The 19,476-nt window shown below is 42.4% G+C and overlaps 1 protein-coding gene and 1 non-coding gene across 2 annotated transcripts; one reads left to right on the top strand and one right to left on the bottom strand.

Annotated features, from left to right (window-relative positions):
• Positions 1–228: 228 nt before the first annotated feature.
• LOC133833019 (uncharacterized) lies at positions 229–1,221 on the bottom strand. Its single transcript, XM_062263283.1, has 3 exons — positions 1,029–1,221; positions 749–923; positions 229–634 (listed from the first exon to the last, which is right to left on the bottom strand). Exons 1-3 carry the CDS (start codon positions 1,219–1,221, stop codon positions 229–231), a joined length of 774 nt encoding a protein of 257 aa, XP_062119267.1.
• A 718-nt stretch (positions 1,222–1,939) lies between these two features.
• LOC133833236 (small nucleolar RNA R71) lies at positions 1,940–2,046 on the top strand. The gene has a single exon (XR_009892630.1). It is a non-coding gene; the product is annotated as a small nucleolar RNA R71 (small nucleolar RNA).
• The last annotated feature ends 17,430 nt before the right edge of the window (positions 2,047–19,476 follow it).

The following is a 19,476-nucleotide window of genomic DNA, read 5'->3' as shown; positions in this document are numbered from 1 at the left end:
ATCTCCTCATTAGAAAGAGAAGAAGACACAATAACTGGTAAAGTCTCCTTCTCACCCAGAAAAGCATATCGAAGATGTGCAGGCAATGATTTCAATTCCAACTCTGGAGGTCTCTGAACTGATGGTAATGGTCTCTCAGGTCCTTGGCCCAAATCTTCATATTTTCGATTATAAATTGGCCCTTTAGAATTCAACCAATGTACACACTCTTGGACCTCACTATCTAACTCAGCATCTATCCCCAATTGTCAAGCTCTTCTTAAGTGAATCCTCTGTAAGATGAATTTCTGCCAACGCTTTCTTTACTATGTCAACTTTGAAACAACTATCATTGACATTTGCAAACTTTAAAGCCTTAAACACGTTGAATACCACTTCTTCACCCTGAACTCGCAGTGTCAGCTCACCTTTCTGAACATCAATCAAAGCCTGCCCAGTAGCTAAAAATGGCCTGCCCAGAATGATTGGTACATCCATATCCTCCTTCATATCCAGAACGATAAAATCAGCAGGAAAAATAAACTTATCCACCTTCACAAGAACATCTTCAATAATTCCCCGTGGATGTTTTACCGATCGATCTGCTAGTTGTAGAGTGACGGTTGTCGGTCTTGCCTCACCCAAACCTAGTCGTCTGAACACAGTTAAGGGCATCAGATTAATACTTGCCCCCAGATCACATAAAGCGTGCTTACATTCAAATTTGCCAATGGTGCAAGGTATGGTAAAGCTCCCCGGATCTCTCAACTTTTGGGGCAACTTCCTCTGCAATATCACACTGCACTCTTCAGTGAGTGCCACCGTCTCATACTCCTCCATCTTTCTTTTCTTTGACAGAATCTCTTTCATAAATTTGACATAACTAGGCATCTGCTCTAATGCCTCAACAAATGGAATATTGATGTGCAGCTTTTTGAATACCTCTAAAAACTTAGAAAACTGTTTATCAAGTGTAGTTTTTCTAAGCCTCTGAGGATATGGAACTTGAACTGGCTGACTATCAACAACGGGAGGACACTTGTTTGAACCCTGGTGGTCTTCAGTAACCCCATTCACTTTTGTATCTGATTTCTCACCCAACTCTTCATTCTGAACCACTGATTTTTGTACACTGGGATGCTCCATTTGCTTACCATTCCTCAATGAAATTGCTTGACAGTTCTCTTTAGGATTTACCAAGGTATTACTAGGTAAATTCCCTTGTGGTCTATTATTAAGCATGTTGGCCAACTGACCCACTTGTGTCTCAAGGTTTCGAATAGAGGATCTGGTTTCAGTCATGAATTGAGTCTAAGTATTAGTGAGGGTCAACAAGGCTGCTTGCAATTCATTAGGCTTTTCTGGTTGATCTTGCGGTCTAGGCTGGTGTGACAATGAGGCTTGATTCATAGGCTGTTGTGACATGTGTTGCTGGTATGGCCTTTGAAACTGTGACTGTTGGCCCTGATTGTTTCTCCATGAGAAATTTGGGTGATTTCTCCACCCAGGATTATAGGTATTGGAGAACGGATTCTGATAAGGCCTCTGAAAATTACCAACTGCCTGTACCTGAGCCTGATTAACTGCCATATTACCATACATGTTGGCCGCTGTACACTGTTCATACAAATGAGGCCCTCCACATAATTCACACCCTGATTGCATCTGTATAGCCTGTGCTTGAGCTGAGATCTTGTTTTGTTGCAACTGCTTTGTTAATGAAGCAACCTGAGCAGTTAAAGCAGTGATAGCATCTAATTCATGTACCCCAGCTACTTTTCTCTGTGAAGTATCTCGTTCGACAGGCCACTGATAATTGTTCATAGCCATCTCCTCTAACAATTCATATGCCTCATCAGCCCCTTTACTCATGAAAGCACCACCTGCTGCTGCATCTATTATAGTGTGAGTAGTACCGCAAAGCCCATTATAAAAATTGTGGACAAACATCCACTTCTCTATACCGTGATGAGGGCATTTCCTGAGCAGGTCTTTGAATCTTTCCCATGCATCGTACAATGATTCTCCCTCATTCTGATAGAAGTTGTTAATTTCTCCCCTCAACTTAGCAGCTTTTGCAGGAGGAAAGAACTTTGAGAGAAACTTCTGAGCTAGTTCCTCCCATGTATTGATTGAGTTGGCCTGTAGAGAAATAAGCCAACTTTTTGCCCTGTCCCTTAGTGAAAAAAGGAACAATCTCAGCCTTATTGCATCATCGCTCACCCCATTAAACTTAAACGTTGCACATAGCTCAAGGAAATTCACTATGTGCAAGTTAGGATCCTCATTGGGGAGACCACCAAACTGGACAGAAGTCTGGACCATTTGTATCATCGCCGGCTTAATCTCAAATTTATTGGCAGTGACAGTCGGTGACCTAATGCATGAGTGTACTCCTGTGACAGCGGGGAGCACATAATCTCTTAATGCTCGCACATTTTGGTCCTGAGCGATATGATTTTGACCATCATTGTTGTTAACCCCGTCTCTTTGGTTGGCAGCCATTGATGCTTCCAACCTCTTTTTCCTTCTGTTTTGTCTGCAGGATCTTTCGATTTCAGGATTAACAGGCACAAGATTTGCAGATCCTTCACGTCGCATACAAAAGATTCACCTATTAAAAAAATGCGACAACTTGGATTAGTTCAAATAATAAAAACAGCCAAATTAGAATAAAAATTAACTATTTTGATATTAATAGAATATCAATTCCCCGGCAACGGCGCCAAAAACTTGTTGCGAATTTTTACTACTGCGCAAGTATACGCAATCGAATAAACAAGTAATAGTAGTGGAAATATATTATCGTTCCGACAGGGAATTGATCTAATAATTACCAATAGTAAACTTTTATTTCTATTTGACTAATAAAATTTTAATGACAATTAACAATGAATAATAAACTAAGACAGCACAATTTAATTAACGAAATTTAATATAAGCGAAAGATTAGAGTATTCTAATTTCATCAACCTTCAATTCTATTCAATCAATAATACAGCTAATATGTTTCTTTGATCTATGGTTATAGCAAGTTTACTATTGACAATTCTATTCTTTCTCAAGATATAAAATATTCAGTTTACCTATGAATTTTCTACATGTCTGTGATAAATTCTACACATAAACCGCATTAAGAACAAAAACCTAATTGCTACACAAACCAATTTGATACTTTCGTTCTATATTGAAATCTATGTCTATTGTCTAGAGCTATTCCAATTCTCACTTTTCAGATATTGAATTAAAACCAATAATCATGCAACAGATGGCCAATCAATTACAAGCATTAAACATAAGAACAATATATAACCATAAATTCAAAGATTCATAGAAATTGCATTAAAGACGAAAAGAATATCCAGTGACTACATTAAAATACTCTAAATAAAAATTTAGTTTATAATATTAAACTTCATCACACAATCTAAAATTCAAAAGCATAAATAAACACAAACAAAATAAACGTGGATTCTTCTCTGTTTCTTTCCCTCTGCCGTCCGAATGCTTCACCTTTTCTGTCCCTTTCGATCTTCTTTTTATTCTTTTTACAAAAATCCCAAAACCTACGAATTTCCATGAAAATTTCCAAAAATGCCCTTGTGCCGATATATCGCCTATGATGCTGCGATATATCGCATGGCGAATGTTCTCGATAAAAACGCGAGTTTCTGATGTCGTTCTGCTTAAGCCGAAATTTGGAATTCCACAAGCGGCGATATATCGCCCAAGACAGGCGATATATCGCCTGTACCATATTTCTAATTATTAGCCAATTTTCGGCTACTAAAACAAACATTTATCCAAATTCTCGAACAGATCAGAATTATAACAACAAACTGCACAAGTTCACCAAACAGATTAAATAGAAACTTTATCTTGAGAAAAACAACCAAATCAATCTGAAAATGTTATAAATAAGCGTATATTTTGTACGCTTATCAATATCATAATGAGAAAACAATCCTAGCATGTTTCTATAATGGCACAAAATCATATTCCATACTCAATTGCAAATTTAAAAGAATCTAAACTTCATCAAAGAAACACATTCTGTCATGCTCCCTAATAGAACAAGGTCATATCTTGAATTAATACTCAAAGAAAATTTCAAGTTGAAAAGTATACTATCATGGCTAAAACATGTAGAAAAAACCTCAAGAATCAAATCACACTCATGCTAAAATGCATCTACAATCCTAGCATGCTCTTCTATTCAATCCAATCAAAGTAAACAAATCTTTCAAATCCATAAATAAGAATAGAGAACCAAGACGCCAAAAATAATCATTCTTTACCTCTTGTAGATAAAAGTGGGAATCAAACCTAGAGCACTAGAGAGCCTTCCCTTGGTGAGATCTAACCCTATGCCAAACATTACTCAAGGTTGTCTTAGATTCAAGAAGAAATAAGAAAAGGAACACACAATCAAAACTCAAACACATTACATAGTGTTCTTCTTCCTTTCTCTCTATCCTCAATTTTCAAAGCTCCCTCTCTCACTCTCTCTCTATGTGGTCGACCAGAGCTTCAAAAATGAGAGAAAGAGGCATAAGGACCTATTTATAGGTGATTAATAGGTTAAGGAAAACAAAAATGAAATTAGAATTGGGTTTTTCTTAACCCAAATAACCTGTGAATTAAGACCCATTTTTGACCCCGTTACACTATGATTTTAGAAAAATGATATTTCTAGAAAGTTGTGCATAATTGAATTAGCTTTCGAAAGATACTAAGATTGCCCAAATCGGACTTCTAAAGCTCCAGTTACATTAATTTTACTACAGCTGGATCCAAGATTACAAGAATTCCAAATATGGCAACTCCTTTTCCTTGCTCACCACTCTTCTCTCTTGCTCATTGTGTTCTCTTCTCTTTTTAATGTGAACAAAAGCTATCAAAATAATCAAAATAGATTTTATTCTCTTATTGGTAGAATTTTCTAAACAAGGAAAACTCCCCATTTCCATGACCTAGTCTAGGTACAAGTCATTCTTCATGCACACACATTCTTCTTGCCATGCACCCACACACAAACCATCATGCACACTACACACATTCACACACACTATCAAGAAAATAAAATAAAATCAATTATTGTCACACATTCAAAATAACAATTTAATAAAATAATAACATAACTTAAAGAAAATAAAGAAGATTAATACCCAGATTTCACGAAGTTTAGGTTATAAAACAACCCTAGTCCACGAGTCTTTAGTGCTAGTATTCTTAAAGCTTGAGATGGCAAGCGTCAATGAAGATTTTCTTAGGCAACATATAGAGTGCTCTAAGTACAAGAAGTTGTGAACCATTTTATAATGGTGCCCTAGCCTTATTTATATAAGCTAAAGGCCATTAACTCTTTTAACGAGGACTTATTACAATAATATTCCCACATAAGTGGGATTAAGAGCCTAATTAAAACACCTTTCTATGACAAAGTTGGCGATGGGCCCATGTAGATCGCACGGGGCCCAATTGGCATGTTGCAGCCCACTCTTGTAGCGACCCAAATTTGCTAATAAGGCTTAGGGCCTTGATTAGTGTGCCTGGAGGGCAATAAGTGATTTATTATTATAATATGTGAATTTGTATGAATATGTGATTAGAGATGCATGTTTAGGTGAATTAAATATGCATGTGGGCCCCGTTTGGTTATTAGGGGCATGTTTGTAATTTTAGCCCGTTGATGGCATAAATGTGATAATTATGATATACTTGTGATATATCTGTGATGCACGATCCGAGACAGTGATAGGGAGCGGTTTAGCTAGAAAGTCACAATGGGGTTGAATACCCGACTCGGGGCAAGTCGAGGGGTATTTCGGGCATTGGACATTTTAAGGGGTTATCGGGTTATGGAAATAAATATTTGGAGATATATTTGAAGTTAGAGCGTTTAAGAGAGAATATTGGGGAAATTTACCATTTTGCCCTCGGGGACGTTTTTGGTACCCCGAGCCTTGAGGCAACCTTAGAGGCTAAGTTAAATAAAACAAAACATAAGAAACATTCAGAATTCTCTAAACCGACCCAAGCATCCTCTCTTCTCTCTCTTTTTTCTCTAAGTCATACCAAGGGGAATTTTGAAGATTAAGCTAGGGATTGGAGCTCTAAAGCTTGGAGATTGTTCAGTATCAATTTGTGGATTCAAGCAGGGCTAAGGTAAACCTTTAATTGTGATTCTAACCATTGAATTATGTTATTATTTGGCTGAGTTTATGGTTTTCTTAAGGTTTTAAAGTTTGAGATTGAATTTTGGGTTTGATGAGTTTTAAAGCTAGAGTTTGTTAGGTTTTGCTGCTGGAATCATAGTGGAACTTCTGGGATAATTAAATTAAGTTGTTAGATGGATTTCAAGGGTAATTGGCTTGGTTTTGGTAGAGAAAATGGAGGATTTTTCTGGGTTCGAGGGGTCAGGCTACGACATTGTTCTTGCTGAGCCGCAGCCCTTTAGAACATCTGGGCGCGCCGCGATGCCCTACAGGCAGGGTCGTGACGCGTATGGGCAAAAATGAGGCTGGGCCTCTGGTTAAGTGTAGGGTCGCAGTGCTTAGTATGCTTTTGGTCTTTAAGGAGGTTTTAGGCTTGGGAATCCAAAAGTTAAGGCTCGGGATGGATTTTATCACCCAGATTGATAGAATTCAAGGTCCCGAAGACTAGAATTATGATCCAAAGTTATTTAATGGGTTAGAACTTGATGGATGGATATTGTGGATGCATTGTGACTAGGGTTTCAGTGAGGCTCGGACTAGGGGACTGTACTCGAGACATCGGTGCTTGGAAAGCTCGGGACGCAGGTAAGAAAACGGATGTACTTGTAGAGCAGGGCGAGGCCCTATAATTTGTGTTGCAGGGCACGACCCTATTTGATTGTGTTGCAGGGCGTAGACCCATTGATTGTGCTTATGCATGTTTAAGTATTTGTTTAATTATGCTATGTGTACATATATGTGAATGAACGGCAAGGGCCGAGAACAGCGAGGGATGAGAATGGCGAAGGCCGGGAACGACGAAGGCCGAGAACAGCGAGGTTGAGTACGACAAGGAGCCGGGAGCGGCGTTTTGCATGTGGAGTGCGAGTTGCCAGGGAGAGACCCTATAGGATACCTGGGATATCCTCACGATGTAGACTGCAAACCCAAGGCCTGGTAAAGTGCTTGGGACGGCATGACCGTACATGTTTAGCCTATTGGCAGCTTGATTACATGTTGATTGTTAAATATGCATATGTTATCTACTTGTGAGGGTTTTATTGTTGGGCTTCGGCTCACAGGTGCTCTATGGTGCAGGTAAGGGGAAGGGGAAATTCGACCAACCATGAGTACGAAGAGTGTGAAGCGGCGCGTACATGTTTGGCTTGCCTGGCTGCCACGGCCAGGGGTATTTTTGGGAGATGATTGTACTAAACCTAGATTTTGTCGTTTAGTCGACTTTAGTTATATTTTTGAGTTGTAAATATTTCTAAACAATATTTTGGGATCCCAAATGTTAAACACTTTATGATTTTCAATGAATGGTATTATTTCCAACGTATAAGACTCTGTTTATGGTTTAATTACACTTTTAACTTAAAACATCGATTAGCGAGTTAATTGCACGTTTTAAACTCACTTAGTAACGACTCTTAGGAAGTAGGGCGTTACAACTCTTTCATGGGAGGCACATCCTTAACCATGTCATAATACAATTGCACGTTTTCTTGTGTCAGGCGGCATTGTGGGAAACGTCAATTGTCGAGTGTACAAACTTGACACCATTACTTAAGACACAAAAAAAGCTGTTAGACGATCTTGTGGTGGCCAAAGGCTGCAGTGACTGGCACCTGGCGCTCTCTCCAGGCCCCGAGGACAAAATTCCTAGACCTGGAGGACTATTAGGTCAAGAAGGCAAGAAGACTGCTAGGGTGGTCCTTGGGACATGGCCTCACTTGGAGACATCCACGCTGTTACACCCAGATTTCGAGACCTGAGGTTGTGACCTCGAAAGCTGGATTCGTTAGCTGTGAACTCGCAATACCAAAAGTGCATGGGTCGTGGTCCAGGTGTCAAACCTCGGGGCAAGGTGGCGATCTCGAAGTTATGTAACCTCGAAATTATTTCTAAGCTCGAAAGACATAGTATCGGAGTATGTCCGTTGTCGGGTGTCTTTGGATCAAGTAGCCCGAGCTTGGCAAGGGTGTAAGCTCGGAATGTAATGACCTCGGTGGTATTTACCCACTCCTAGCTGGTCCTGGCGAAAGTTATACAGCTCGTAATTTACTCTGAGACCTAGACTGGGATGATGCTGATTGCTGACCTCGAATGGCTTAGTGAGTCACCTGAGGAGACGTAGTCCATGCGTTCAAGAGATATTTATTGTTGTAACTTCCCTACAATAAAGGGATATTGACTAGTCGGTTATACGCCCCCTGGTCTTCAAGGGACGTTTCCTTGTATATAGGAGTTACAAACTTTAAAGTAATTAAATTTATTAATTTACAGAATAACTTCCCGAAACGTGTGGGATTGAATTCTAAGAACTCCTCTATAAATAGAGATGTCATGTTCCTTTGTAAAGGACCGAAATTTTGGGATCTTGAGAGAATCTCTGGAGAATTCATCCCTGAAAAATTTCCAGAAATTTCCTAAGTCCTAATAAAAAAGACTCATGGACTAGGTAGAGTTAACTGCTGAACCACGTAAAAAACTCTCATTGTTTTACTGTATTATTCTTCTTCGCCATAGTTTTTACTGTTTACGTGCTCTACATTTTAAGTTGACAAAAAACAGCGTCAACAGTTTGGTGCTTTCATTGAGAGCCTTAAGCAGTGCAATCCCTGAACAGCTATGGCCGCGAATGATCAAAATATTCCTAAAGAAAACTATCCACAACGCCTTGGGAAGCAGCCAATGGTAAATCCAGAAAATGAAGAGAGAAGCGAGTCCTCCAATTCTCAGGGACCTCCAGCACCTCTGGCCCCAAGGGATGATGAGGACATGTACTATAATCCTGAACAGTACATCCCCATTGTGGAACTTGAAAACCGACAGCTAAGAAAACAGTTGGCTGAGGCTAATAAGCAGAACGAGGAATTGGCTAGGTTAGCTGCGGAGGCCCAGGCGGCTCAGCTCCCACCTCCGCGTGAGAATCAGGCCCCACCTCTGAGGGACGTGCATGTTCCTCCCTGCAGGTCTTGTGGGCAACCTCGGAAAAACTGTAACGCCTTGGATAGCCAAGACCGTTACACTGTGTGTTTATAAAAGTGCTAGACTTGCTAATCAAGTCATTTAGTTAAAATCGTGTTACTGAAACTATAATGTACTAGGGTTAAAAGATTTTGGTCTTAAAAATCACATTTCTCTTATATATAACATTTCCTGTTTACACGGGATCCCAAAATAATAGGTTTAAACCATTTACAAAAGATTCACGATCTAGATACGATATTAGCCATACTAAGGCAAAATAGACAGTTCAGCGATCCTTGTTCTGATCCACTCCTCGGCCAAAGCGACCGAATAGCTGGCTATGTACATTCAGCCCCGCAGCTCTCCATCTCAAGACTGGTCTAACTTGCCTTCGCCTTTACCTGCACCACGTAGCACCTGTGAGCCAAGGCCCAGCAAGAAAACACAATAACAGAACATAAGCAATCAATAGATAGTCCAATATCTCACATTGCATAAACATGTTCTCAATCATATAAACATTCAGAATAACCAAGTATTCAGCATATTAACATATCAACTCATATCATATATCAATTTACAAATGATAACTAGGGTTAGTGCCCACAGGCCGCACCCTCCGTTATCCCACTTACTCCGGCCCGCTTAAACCGAGCTCAGTGAATATTAAGCTGTCCTCGGCTACCAGTGGCCAAGCCGTGCCCTGTGAGAAAATATTGTGTATGACACCCTTAGGCTGCTATCACATGTCCCATGGAGTAATACCATCATTGACATTATAAATATATCGGGAGCTCTTAGTCCCATCACAAACATATAACCGGGTGCAGTTTTCTTACCTTAAGATTCTCTAGCTTTGATCACTTGACTCCTTGAGCACGATCCCTCTCGAGCCCTAGCGCTCACCTAATCACAACCATAGGTCAAAGTCATCACCAAACCTCAAGTCCCAAACCTAGCCTCGGGACCAATCCCGAGCCCCCGGGAAGTCCTAATTCCACCAAATAGGGTGGTGGAATCGAACCCCGAACCCTTGGTCAAAAGCCCTTATAAATAACCATAAAATCCCTTTCTGGAAACAGGGCAGCACTACAACGCTCTAAGGAGGGCACTACAGCGCTACAAGCAGAACCAAAATCCCCTAGAAAGCATGGCCTAGCGCTACAGCGCCCAAAGGCTAGCGCTGTAGCGCTAGTCACAGACAACCAACATCACATTTTCCCCTCCTGCGATTTCCCCGAGCCAAACTTAACCAAAACTTCTCCAAACCTTCACCAAACTTAGAAACAAGCTTATTAACACGCTCCACTCATCCCAAGCATCCCAAATACTCAAAACCCAATCACATGCATCCCTAATCTCAAAATTCACCATTGTTGCTCATAGACTTCAAAAACTCAGGAAAGACAATCAAACCTTCAAAGTTTAAAGCTTAGAGTTTTATACCTTTGATGGAAATTCGACTTTGGGTTAGCTTCTAGACCTCCTTAACTTGCTCCTCCTCAATCCTTGGCTTGAATTCCCCTAAAGTTCCCATCAACTTAGCTTAAACACCATAGCTTAAACAAGCCAAACCAGAACTGAAAACTCTAAAGGCTTACTTCAAATACTGATGTGTTCTTGCTAACCCTTTGCTAGCCCTTCAAGCTTAGCCTAGTAATCTTGTTGCTCAACCTAACCTAGCTCCCTTCTGAGTCTTTCTCCAAGAAAATTGAAGAGAAATGGTGAGAGAACCATAAACCGACCCTTTGGAAAAACTGTTATGTTTTCTCCCTTTTCTTTTTCTTCCTTTTCCTTCTTTTCTTTCTTTCCACAACCTTCTACCTTTTTCTATAATTTCCACTAAGTATAAAGCCTCAGCACACTTATCTCTTGTAAGCCAATTGACCATTATGCCCTCCCTTTTAATTTTAAACCTTTAATCTACTTAGGGCATTTTGGTCATTTTACCCAATTCCCGCTAATTCCTCAAGTGTCTCTAATATTTCCCGCTTACTCCCCAATACCTAATTAATCACCTATTATATTCCTCGATGTCAAAATAGACTCCAATATACTCACTAAATTCCCATTTATACCCCCAGGCTCACCCCGAGCCGGGTATAAATCTCCGCCATGACTTTTTCGCTAATCTACTCACTAGGATCGTCTCGAGTCACAGATCACAGATATATCCACATAATAATGTGGTCTCAAAAATTATCGCATATATATAGTTATGCCCTCAACGGGCCAAAATTACAATTATGCCCTTTCTAAACTAATCAGGGCCTACATGCATACTAATACACATAGCCATGCATCTCAAATATTCTAATAGCCATACAACATGCTTTAAATCATTAAATCACAAATAATTCCCATTATGCCCTCCAGGCACACTAATCAAGGCCCTTAAGCCTTATTAGCGAATTTGGGTCGTTACAAAAACGCTGCCACAAGGAGACCGGAGCAACCTCCGCCACCGGCGGAGCAATCCGCTCCCTTGAGACCCCGAAGAAGTACTTGGGCTAGGGCTTCGGTTAATTCAACTGCGGAGGTACTAGCGGAAACTAGGAATAACCGAGCCCCTGCAGAGGCTCGGACTCAGATTCCTGGTAACATGCAGAATGTTACCGAGCCAACACGGGCGAACTCAGGATCGTCCAGACCCCGAAATGGGTGGCAGCCACCGTCACCCATACGATTCCCTCCATCGCTTATAAGATTCCCTTCACCGCCTCGCAGGAACGCTCAACCAGTTTGAGATGATGAGGAAAGGCGTGCAGGAAGGAAACATGGAAATAGAGAAGCCTTCAGGGAGCGGAGAGGCGCCCAGTCTACAAGAAGTCAAATGTCTCAGTCTCGCACTGCAGAGATGAGGCAGCATGAAAGAGATCCATCTCGGAATAATCATGCAACAAGCCTCGCCAGTGATGACTCAGGAGACACTAGATCAGTCAGCATGTATGATCAAGGTCGAAGAAATACCGGAAACCATAGGAACCGCTCCGACCTGCGGGAACGTCTGAATCAGAATCGAGGTAGTGGTAATCCATCGAACCCAGATCTGAGGGATCGCCTAAATGGGTGCAAGGATCCCCTGCGAAGGCGCGAGCCTAGAATTGTGATCAATGATAGCCAATTTCGGGCAAGACCCCCTGCGGACCCGGTTCAAGAAAGAATTGATCAACTGGAAAAGGCCTTTAGGCTCTTGCAAAATGAGCGAGGTCGGAGTCGGGATGAGGATTCTGACGAGGAGCTCGAACCATTCGCTCCCCATATTTCCAACACTCCATTTCCTCAAGGGTTTCGGATCCCTCATGTCCCGCCTTTTGAGGGGAAGTCCGACCCGTACAACAATCTGAGTACATTTAATGCCATAATGAGAGCAAGTAATGTGGGTTACGAGCTCAGATGCATGTTATTTCCAGAATCACTCACAGGACCAGCAAAAAGCTGGTTCGAGAAATATAAAAGACATTCGATCACTTCTTGGGATCAGCTATCAAAGGATTTCAAGAAATAGTTCAGAGCCATGATCGGGGTAAGACCCGAGGCATCAACTTTGACCAACGTTCGGCAACAACTAGGCGAAACGTTGAAAGCTACCTTACGAGGTTTAATCCGGAGGTTGCCCGAGCTCGAAACGTGGATGACAGCGGTCATCTAATGGCTGTCCAAGCTGGGGTAATGCCGGGAAGTCCTCTCTGGGACGATATGCAGAGAAAACCAGTGAGGTCCTTAATCGAGTTTAATAAGCGAGCTTAGAGGTTTCTCAATGTAGAAGAGGCGAGGTCAACACTGAATATGACTTCTAAGCCCGTAACTAGAACGATAAACGTAAACTCTGCCTCGACCTCGGCGGACCCAGCAGCTTCAAAGCCTCTTGCGGAAAACCCTTCCAAAAGGAAGAAGAACGAAGGAAGTAACCCCGAGGTAGAAGGGGGAAAGAAGAAGAAGGGGGAAAGGTATTTCTCCGTGTACAAAGTGTACATTGAGCTCAATGAGTCTCGGGAGAATATATACCTGACTAATGAAAACCAGATCCTTTTCAGGCGTCCAGACCCCATGAGAAATCAGAAGTCCAAGAGGGACTCCAGCAAGTACTGTCGATTTCACCGAGACACTGGGCACACTACTGATGAAGCAGACAGTTGAAGGACGAGATCGAAGGACTGATCTCAAGAGGATATTTCAGACAGTATGTCAAAAACTAGAGTAACAATCAAGCTTCTACTAGCCAGAGGGCAGCTGCGCCGCAACCTGCTCAAAACTATAATTCTCGAGCAAGAGAAGAAGATAGGCCACCTCCAATTGATGGAGAAGATGTGATAACCATCTCGGGCTGGCCTTATCTCGCAGGGACGGGCATAAGTGCCCAAAAGAGATATGTGAACGAGCTAAAAACTGGGGACGAGTCTCCCTATGAACCCGAACCTAGAGCTCCAAAATGCCAAAATATCGAATCTCAGCCGATAACCTTTACCGAGGACGATGTGTCCCATGTTCAGTTTCCCCACAATGACCCACCGGTCATCACTCTCCAGCTCGCGAATAAGAGAGTTCACTGAGTTCTCATAGACAATGGGAGCTCGGTGAACATTCTCTATAAGGCCACCTTAGAAAAGATGGGACTCGCGTTTCGAGACCTAAAAGCTTGTGCAATGACTTTGTACGATTTTTCAGGAGAGGGGATTGCCTGTATGGGGTCCATCGACCTCCCGGTAACCTTAGGAGACTACCTAGTCTCAGTAACCAAGATGATGGAGTTTGTAGTAGTGGACCTGCCATCGGCCTACAACGTGCTACTCGGGAGACCTGCCCTGGTAGGGCTGGGGGCAGTCTCGTCTGTAAGGCATCTGGCCATCAAGTTCCCGACTTCTGGTGGCATCGGGACGCTGAAGGGAGACCAGTTAGCTGGAAGGGAATGCTATAGCATTTCCATAAGAGGAAAGAAGCAGGCGAGCGCACAAGCACTCGTCATTATTCAGGATAAGGACGGGACGGTCTTGGAGAGAGATGAAGAGATCGATCCAAGAGTGGAGGAAAAAGCTGATCTCGAACCATTGGAAGAGCTCGAAGAAATCAAGCTCGAAGAGTCAGATCCCTCGAAAACAGTAAAGGTCGGGAAAAATCTCCATGAAGAAACTAAATAGCAATTAATTTTCTTTTTGAAGAAAAACCAGGATGTCTTCGCGTGGTCACACTCAGACATGGTAGGTATAAGTCCAAATATAGTGAGCCATGCGCTAAATATCGATAAAAGCTTCCCACTGAAGCAACAAAAGCGAAGACAACTGGATGACGATAGAAAAAAGGCCCTAAAAGAGGAAGTCGACAGGTTAAAAGCAAACCGATTCATTAGGGATGATTTTTATCCCGATTGGGTAGCCAATCCGGTACTGGTCCCGAAGCCTAATGGGACGTGGCGAACCTGCATTGACTATTCAGACCTCAACAAGACCTGTCCTAAAGACTGCTTTCCTTTACCACGAATTGATCAGCTCGTGGATGCCACAGCAGGACATAGACTAATGTCATTCATGGATGCCTATTCTGGATATAACCAGATTGCCATGCATGCCCCAGACTAGGAACATACGAGCTTCATAACAGATAAAGGGTTATATTGTTATAACGTCATGCCATTCGGGCTCAAAAATGTTGGGGCTACATACCAGCGGCTCGTGAACATGATGTTCTCCGAGCAAATAGGGAACAACATGGAAGTTTATGTTGATGACATGCTAGTCAAGTCTCAACTTAACGATAACCATGTTGATGATCTCGAAGAATGCTTTGCCGTGCTCCGGAAATATAACATGAAGCTTAACCCTCAGAAATGCTCCTTTGGAGTATCTTCAGGAAAATTACTTTGTTTTATTGTAAACACTCGAGGAATAGAAGCTAATCCAGACAAGATCCAGGCTCTGATCGATATGCCCTCACCTAAAAAACACAAGGATGTCCAGAGTTTGACCGGCAGAATGGCGGCACTAAGTAGGTTTATCTCGAAATCTACAGACCGTTGTCTTCCGTTTTTCAACCTGTTGAGGGGAGGCAAAAAATTTGAATGGACAGAGGAGTGCGAGTTGGCTTTTCAGGAACTCAAGAAACACCTTGCAGAACCCCCTATACTGTCAAAACCTATTACGGGAGAAGTTCTGTACTTATATATTGCCACTACCGAGCACGCCATAAGTGCAGTGCTCGTGCGAGAGGAGGAAAAGGTGCAGAGGCCCGTATATTACGTCAGTAAAAGGTTGCTGGGGGAAGAATCGAGATATCCCTTGATGGAAAAGCTAGCTCTCAGCTTAATTCACTCGTCTCAGAAACTTTGACCTTACTTTTAAGCGCACCCCATTCATGTACTAACTGTTCAACCACTAAGACAAGTCTTGTCTAAGCCAGAAGCTTCAGGTCGACTTCTTAAATGGGCAGTTGAACTCGGGCAATTCAAGATCACCTATCATCCAAGGATGACCATTAGGGCGCAAGCCTTGGCAGACTTCATAGTGGAATGTACTGGTATGACCAACGATGAAGTTATAACACCGGCCCACGAGCTGTGGAAACTTTACGTTGATGGATCATCTAATGAAAATGGATCGGGGGTAGGAATAATTTTGATCACTCCTGCAGGTAGCAGATTTCACTCTGCCTTGAGATTTGGCTTCAGCGCGTCTAATAACGAGGTTGAGTACGAGGCTTTACTGGAAAAACTTCGCATAGCCAAGGAGCTCAACGCTAAAGCAATACATTGCTACAGTAACTCCCAGCTAGTGGTTAACAAAATTTTGGGAGAATACTAGGCTCGTGGTACGAAAATGGCAGCTTACTTAGAAAAAGCAAGGTCAGCATTGGAACATTTCGAGTTTTACGCGATCGAATAGGTCCCTCGAGAGCAGAACTCGAATGCGGACGCCGTGGCCAGGCTCGCTACCTCTACCGAGAGTGACGAGTTGAATGTCGTACCAATTGAACATCTCTCGGCACCTAGTATTAACGAGCCCGAGTAGGAAGACGTGTGTATGATCGATTCCGGGCCTACCTGGATGACTCCAATAATTGAATATCTTGAGACCGGCGTCCTTCCGAAAGATCGGAAGCAGGCTCGAAAGTTGATGTATCAAATCCCTCGTTATACCATTATGGATGGAAGGCTGTATAGAAGAGGATATTCCATGCCATTACTTCGGTGTGTGACTCCACCCGAAGCCAAGAAAATCATTGAAGAAATTCACGAAGGGTTTTGTGGAGACCATATTGGGGGGCATAGCTTGTCCAATAAAATCATACGCCAAGGTTATTTCTGGCCTACCATCAAGTCAGATTCTTTTGAGTATGTAAAGAAGTGTGATAAGTGCCAGCGATTCGCCACAATTCCTCGAGCTCCACCGTCCGAGCTGACTATGATGACCTCCCCATGGCCATTTTTGGTATGGGGAATCGACCTCATAGGCTCTCTCCCAACTAGCAAGGGCGGAGTGAAGTACGCGGCAGTCGCCGTAGATTACTTCACAAAGTGGACAGAAGCTGAACCTTTGGTGACCATAACCTCCAAAAAAGTCCTTGACTTTGTAGTGAAGAACATCATATGTCGATATGGGATGCCGAGAAAGATTGTGTCCGATAACGGAACCCAGTTCGACAGTGATCTGTTTACCAACTTTTGTGAAAAAAATGGAATAATAAAGAGTTTTTCGTCAGTGGCTCATCCTCAGGCGAATGGCCAGGTCGAGGCTGTGAACAAAACTCTAAAAAGTTCATTGAAGTAAAAGTTGGAAGAAGCTAAAGGAAGATGGCCCAAAGAATTGCCCCAAGTCCTATGGGGATATAAGACTACGGCCCGTACATCGACTGGACATAATCTGTTGTCTCTGGCGTACAGTTGCGAGGCTATGTTGCCAGTCGAGGTCGAAATTCCCACAATTCGAGCCCTCGCTTACGATCAAGCCTCGAACCACTCTCAGCTCGAAGAAACTCTCGACCTGATCGAAGAAAGAAGGAAAGAAGCTCAGCTAAAAAATGCTGCATACCAACAGCGAGCTGCCCGGTACTTCAACAATTTGGGATCGAAAATTCGGGGTGGGAGATTTAGTGCTGAGGCATGTATTCTTGGCAACACGGGATCCAGCAGCTGGCGTGCTCGGGCCAAATTGGGAAGGACCCTACCAGATAGAGTTAGTCATTCGAACCAATGTTTACAAGTTGGCTAGATTGGATGGAAGTCTAGTGCCGCAAGCATGGAATGGCGAACACCTACGACCTTACTATCAATAGTATAAGAAGGATGTTGCCTGTAACCATGCTTGTTTGTCTGTATTGTTTTTTCTATTTTGGATTTTGTCAAATAAAGGTTGATTTTGTTTAATATGCTATATTTTTTGCAATCTCTCTTAATTTAATAACTTATGGTCACACTCATAGGAAATTAAGGGGGCATTAGTGGTATATATACCATTAGCTTGAAAAATAAAATAACATATGCGAAATACATACAAGTGTTTGGATATAACCAAATGCGCGAGCTAAGATAGTTTGGATGTAACCAAGCTATCAAACAAAAACGTACAAGTGTTTGGATATAACCAAATGCACGAGCTAAGATAGTTTGGATGTAACCAAGCTATCAAACAAAAACGTACAAGTGTTTGGATATAACCAAGCTAGCGAAAAGATAAAATGTTTGGATGTAACCAAATATGCAAAATGTAAGTGTATGGATTACAAACATAACACAACCTTAATAGGTTTGGAACAAACCAGCTAAACTAATCGACAGTAAGTTAGAGCATAACCCACTTCGAATAAGCCGAGACCGAGGCTGGAGTATCTTGCAAAACAATAGTTTCAACCTCATAACCTCGGAGAGATAACCGAGGACGAGAAAAAGTAACTAAAAAGTAAGATATAACTAAACTGTTTGCATTATACACCATACAAGTACTTTCGGGTGCATGGTTAAAGTAATATCCAACCTTGACAAATAACGAGATCGGAAGCGGATAATTCGAGCAAACTGTGCATGAATGCATTGAACCTCGAGCTTAAATCCATACTATGTTTGTGTGATTAAACAAGCATATACGACTCTTTAATATAAAATGTGCAAAATATTTCAAACCGAGAAATGTAAAGCATATATATTAAAAGAAAGAAAAATTGTATCAGCCCTACGGGCATAAATTAAAATAATTACAAAAAAAAAGGGACGTAGCCCCAAGGTAAGATTTATGAAGGGGCAGTCTCCTTAGCCTTCTCAGCATCAGCAGCACTAGAATTACCAGGACGAATAGCATGACCACCCTTCTGAGCCTCCCGAGCAGCCTCCTCCGCTTCAAGCCGAGAATGCCATTTGGCCATGAATCCTGCCTTGAAAGAGCCTAGGAAGCTGGTGTCGAGGTCGGCGTTGCTGGCCCAGATCCTATACATGGATAAATCAACCGCCTTGTCCTTCTTCTCTTTAAACTCAGCGAGGAGACGAGCCTTTTCATTCGCTATTATCTCAAAAGTGGCGGCCTTCTCTTCCTCAATCTTGGCATTGGCTTTCTCCAGCTCCGCAAGCCGAGCATTCGCCTTTTCAAGCTCGGCTGTCTTAGCCTCGACCTCTGTCTTCGCAACCTTGAGCTCATCAGCCATCTTAAGCTGAAGATCCTTCGACTCTTGGGCTAAGGACATGCTCGAGTGCACCTCGTTGGTCAGCTTATAATTAAGCTGAGCTGAGACAACAAGAGCCTGACACACAAAGAGATTGAATTAGAACATATGCTAAGGCACATAAACAATTAAAAGTAAGTTGTGAAAAGTTACCACGACAGTAAGCTCAATACTCTTATCATAAAGAGTATTGCAGTTCTGAGCTTTATTCAAAAACTCCCAATGCTCAGCGTCGAAACCACCAAGGCTCTGACCCACCCGAGACAGGATATCTGAGTTGAGTATAGCTCCGTGGGCACCAGCAGCATTGTCAATCACAAACTCATCAACATGAGTACGGATCGACAACATGTGTGACTTGGAAGTTGAGGGCTTCTTTGGGAGTGGGCCGAGTGCTGGGTGGACTGTGATCGAGGGAAGCATGGAAGAAGAGGCCGAGATGGATGCTTTGACTTGGGCAGTCAGGTCCTCGGCTGTGTTCGCAGTAGTCGGAGCTGGTGGAGGAGTCTTCTCAGTGCGCTTGAGGACTTTGAAGGGTTGGTCCGACCTCTGCGAGCCTCTTGGGCGCTTACTTTTTGAGCCCCCTCGCCACTAGCAAGCACGACATCAAGGTCAAAATCCATGGCACCTGCACAATTGCAATGAAGATTTAGCATGGTGATAATAAACAAAGAATAAAAGA

This window comes from Humulus lupulus, chromosome 4, assembly GCF_963169125.1.
Source record: "Humulus lupulus chromosome 4, drHumLupu1.1, whole genome shotgun sequence".
NCBI lineage: Eukaryota > Viridiplantae > Streptophyta > Magnoliopsida > Rosales > Cannabaceae > Humulus > Humulus lupulus.
The sequence above is the reverse complement of the archived record's forward strand: the minus strand, read 5'-3'. Positions and strand labels throughout refer to the sequence as shown.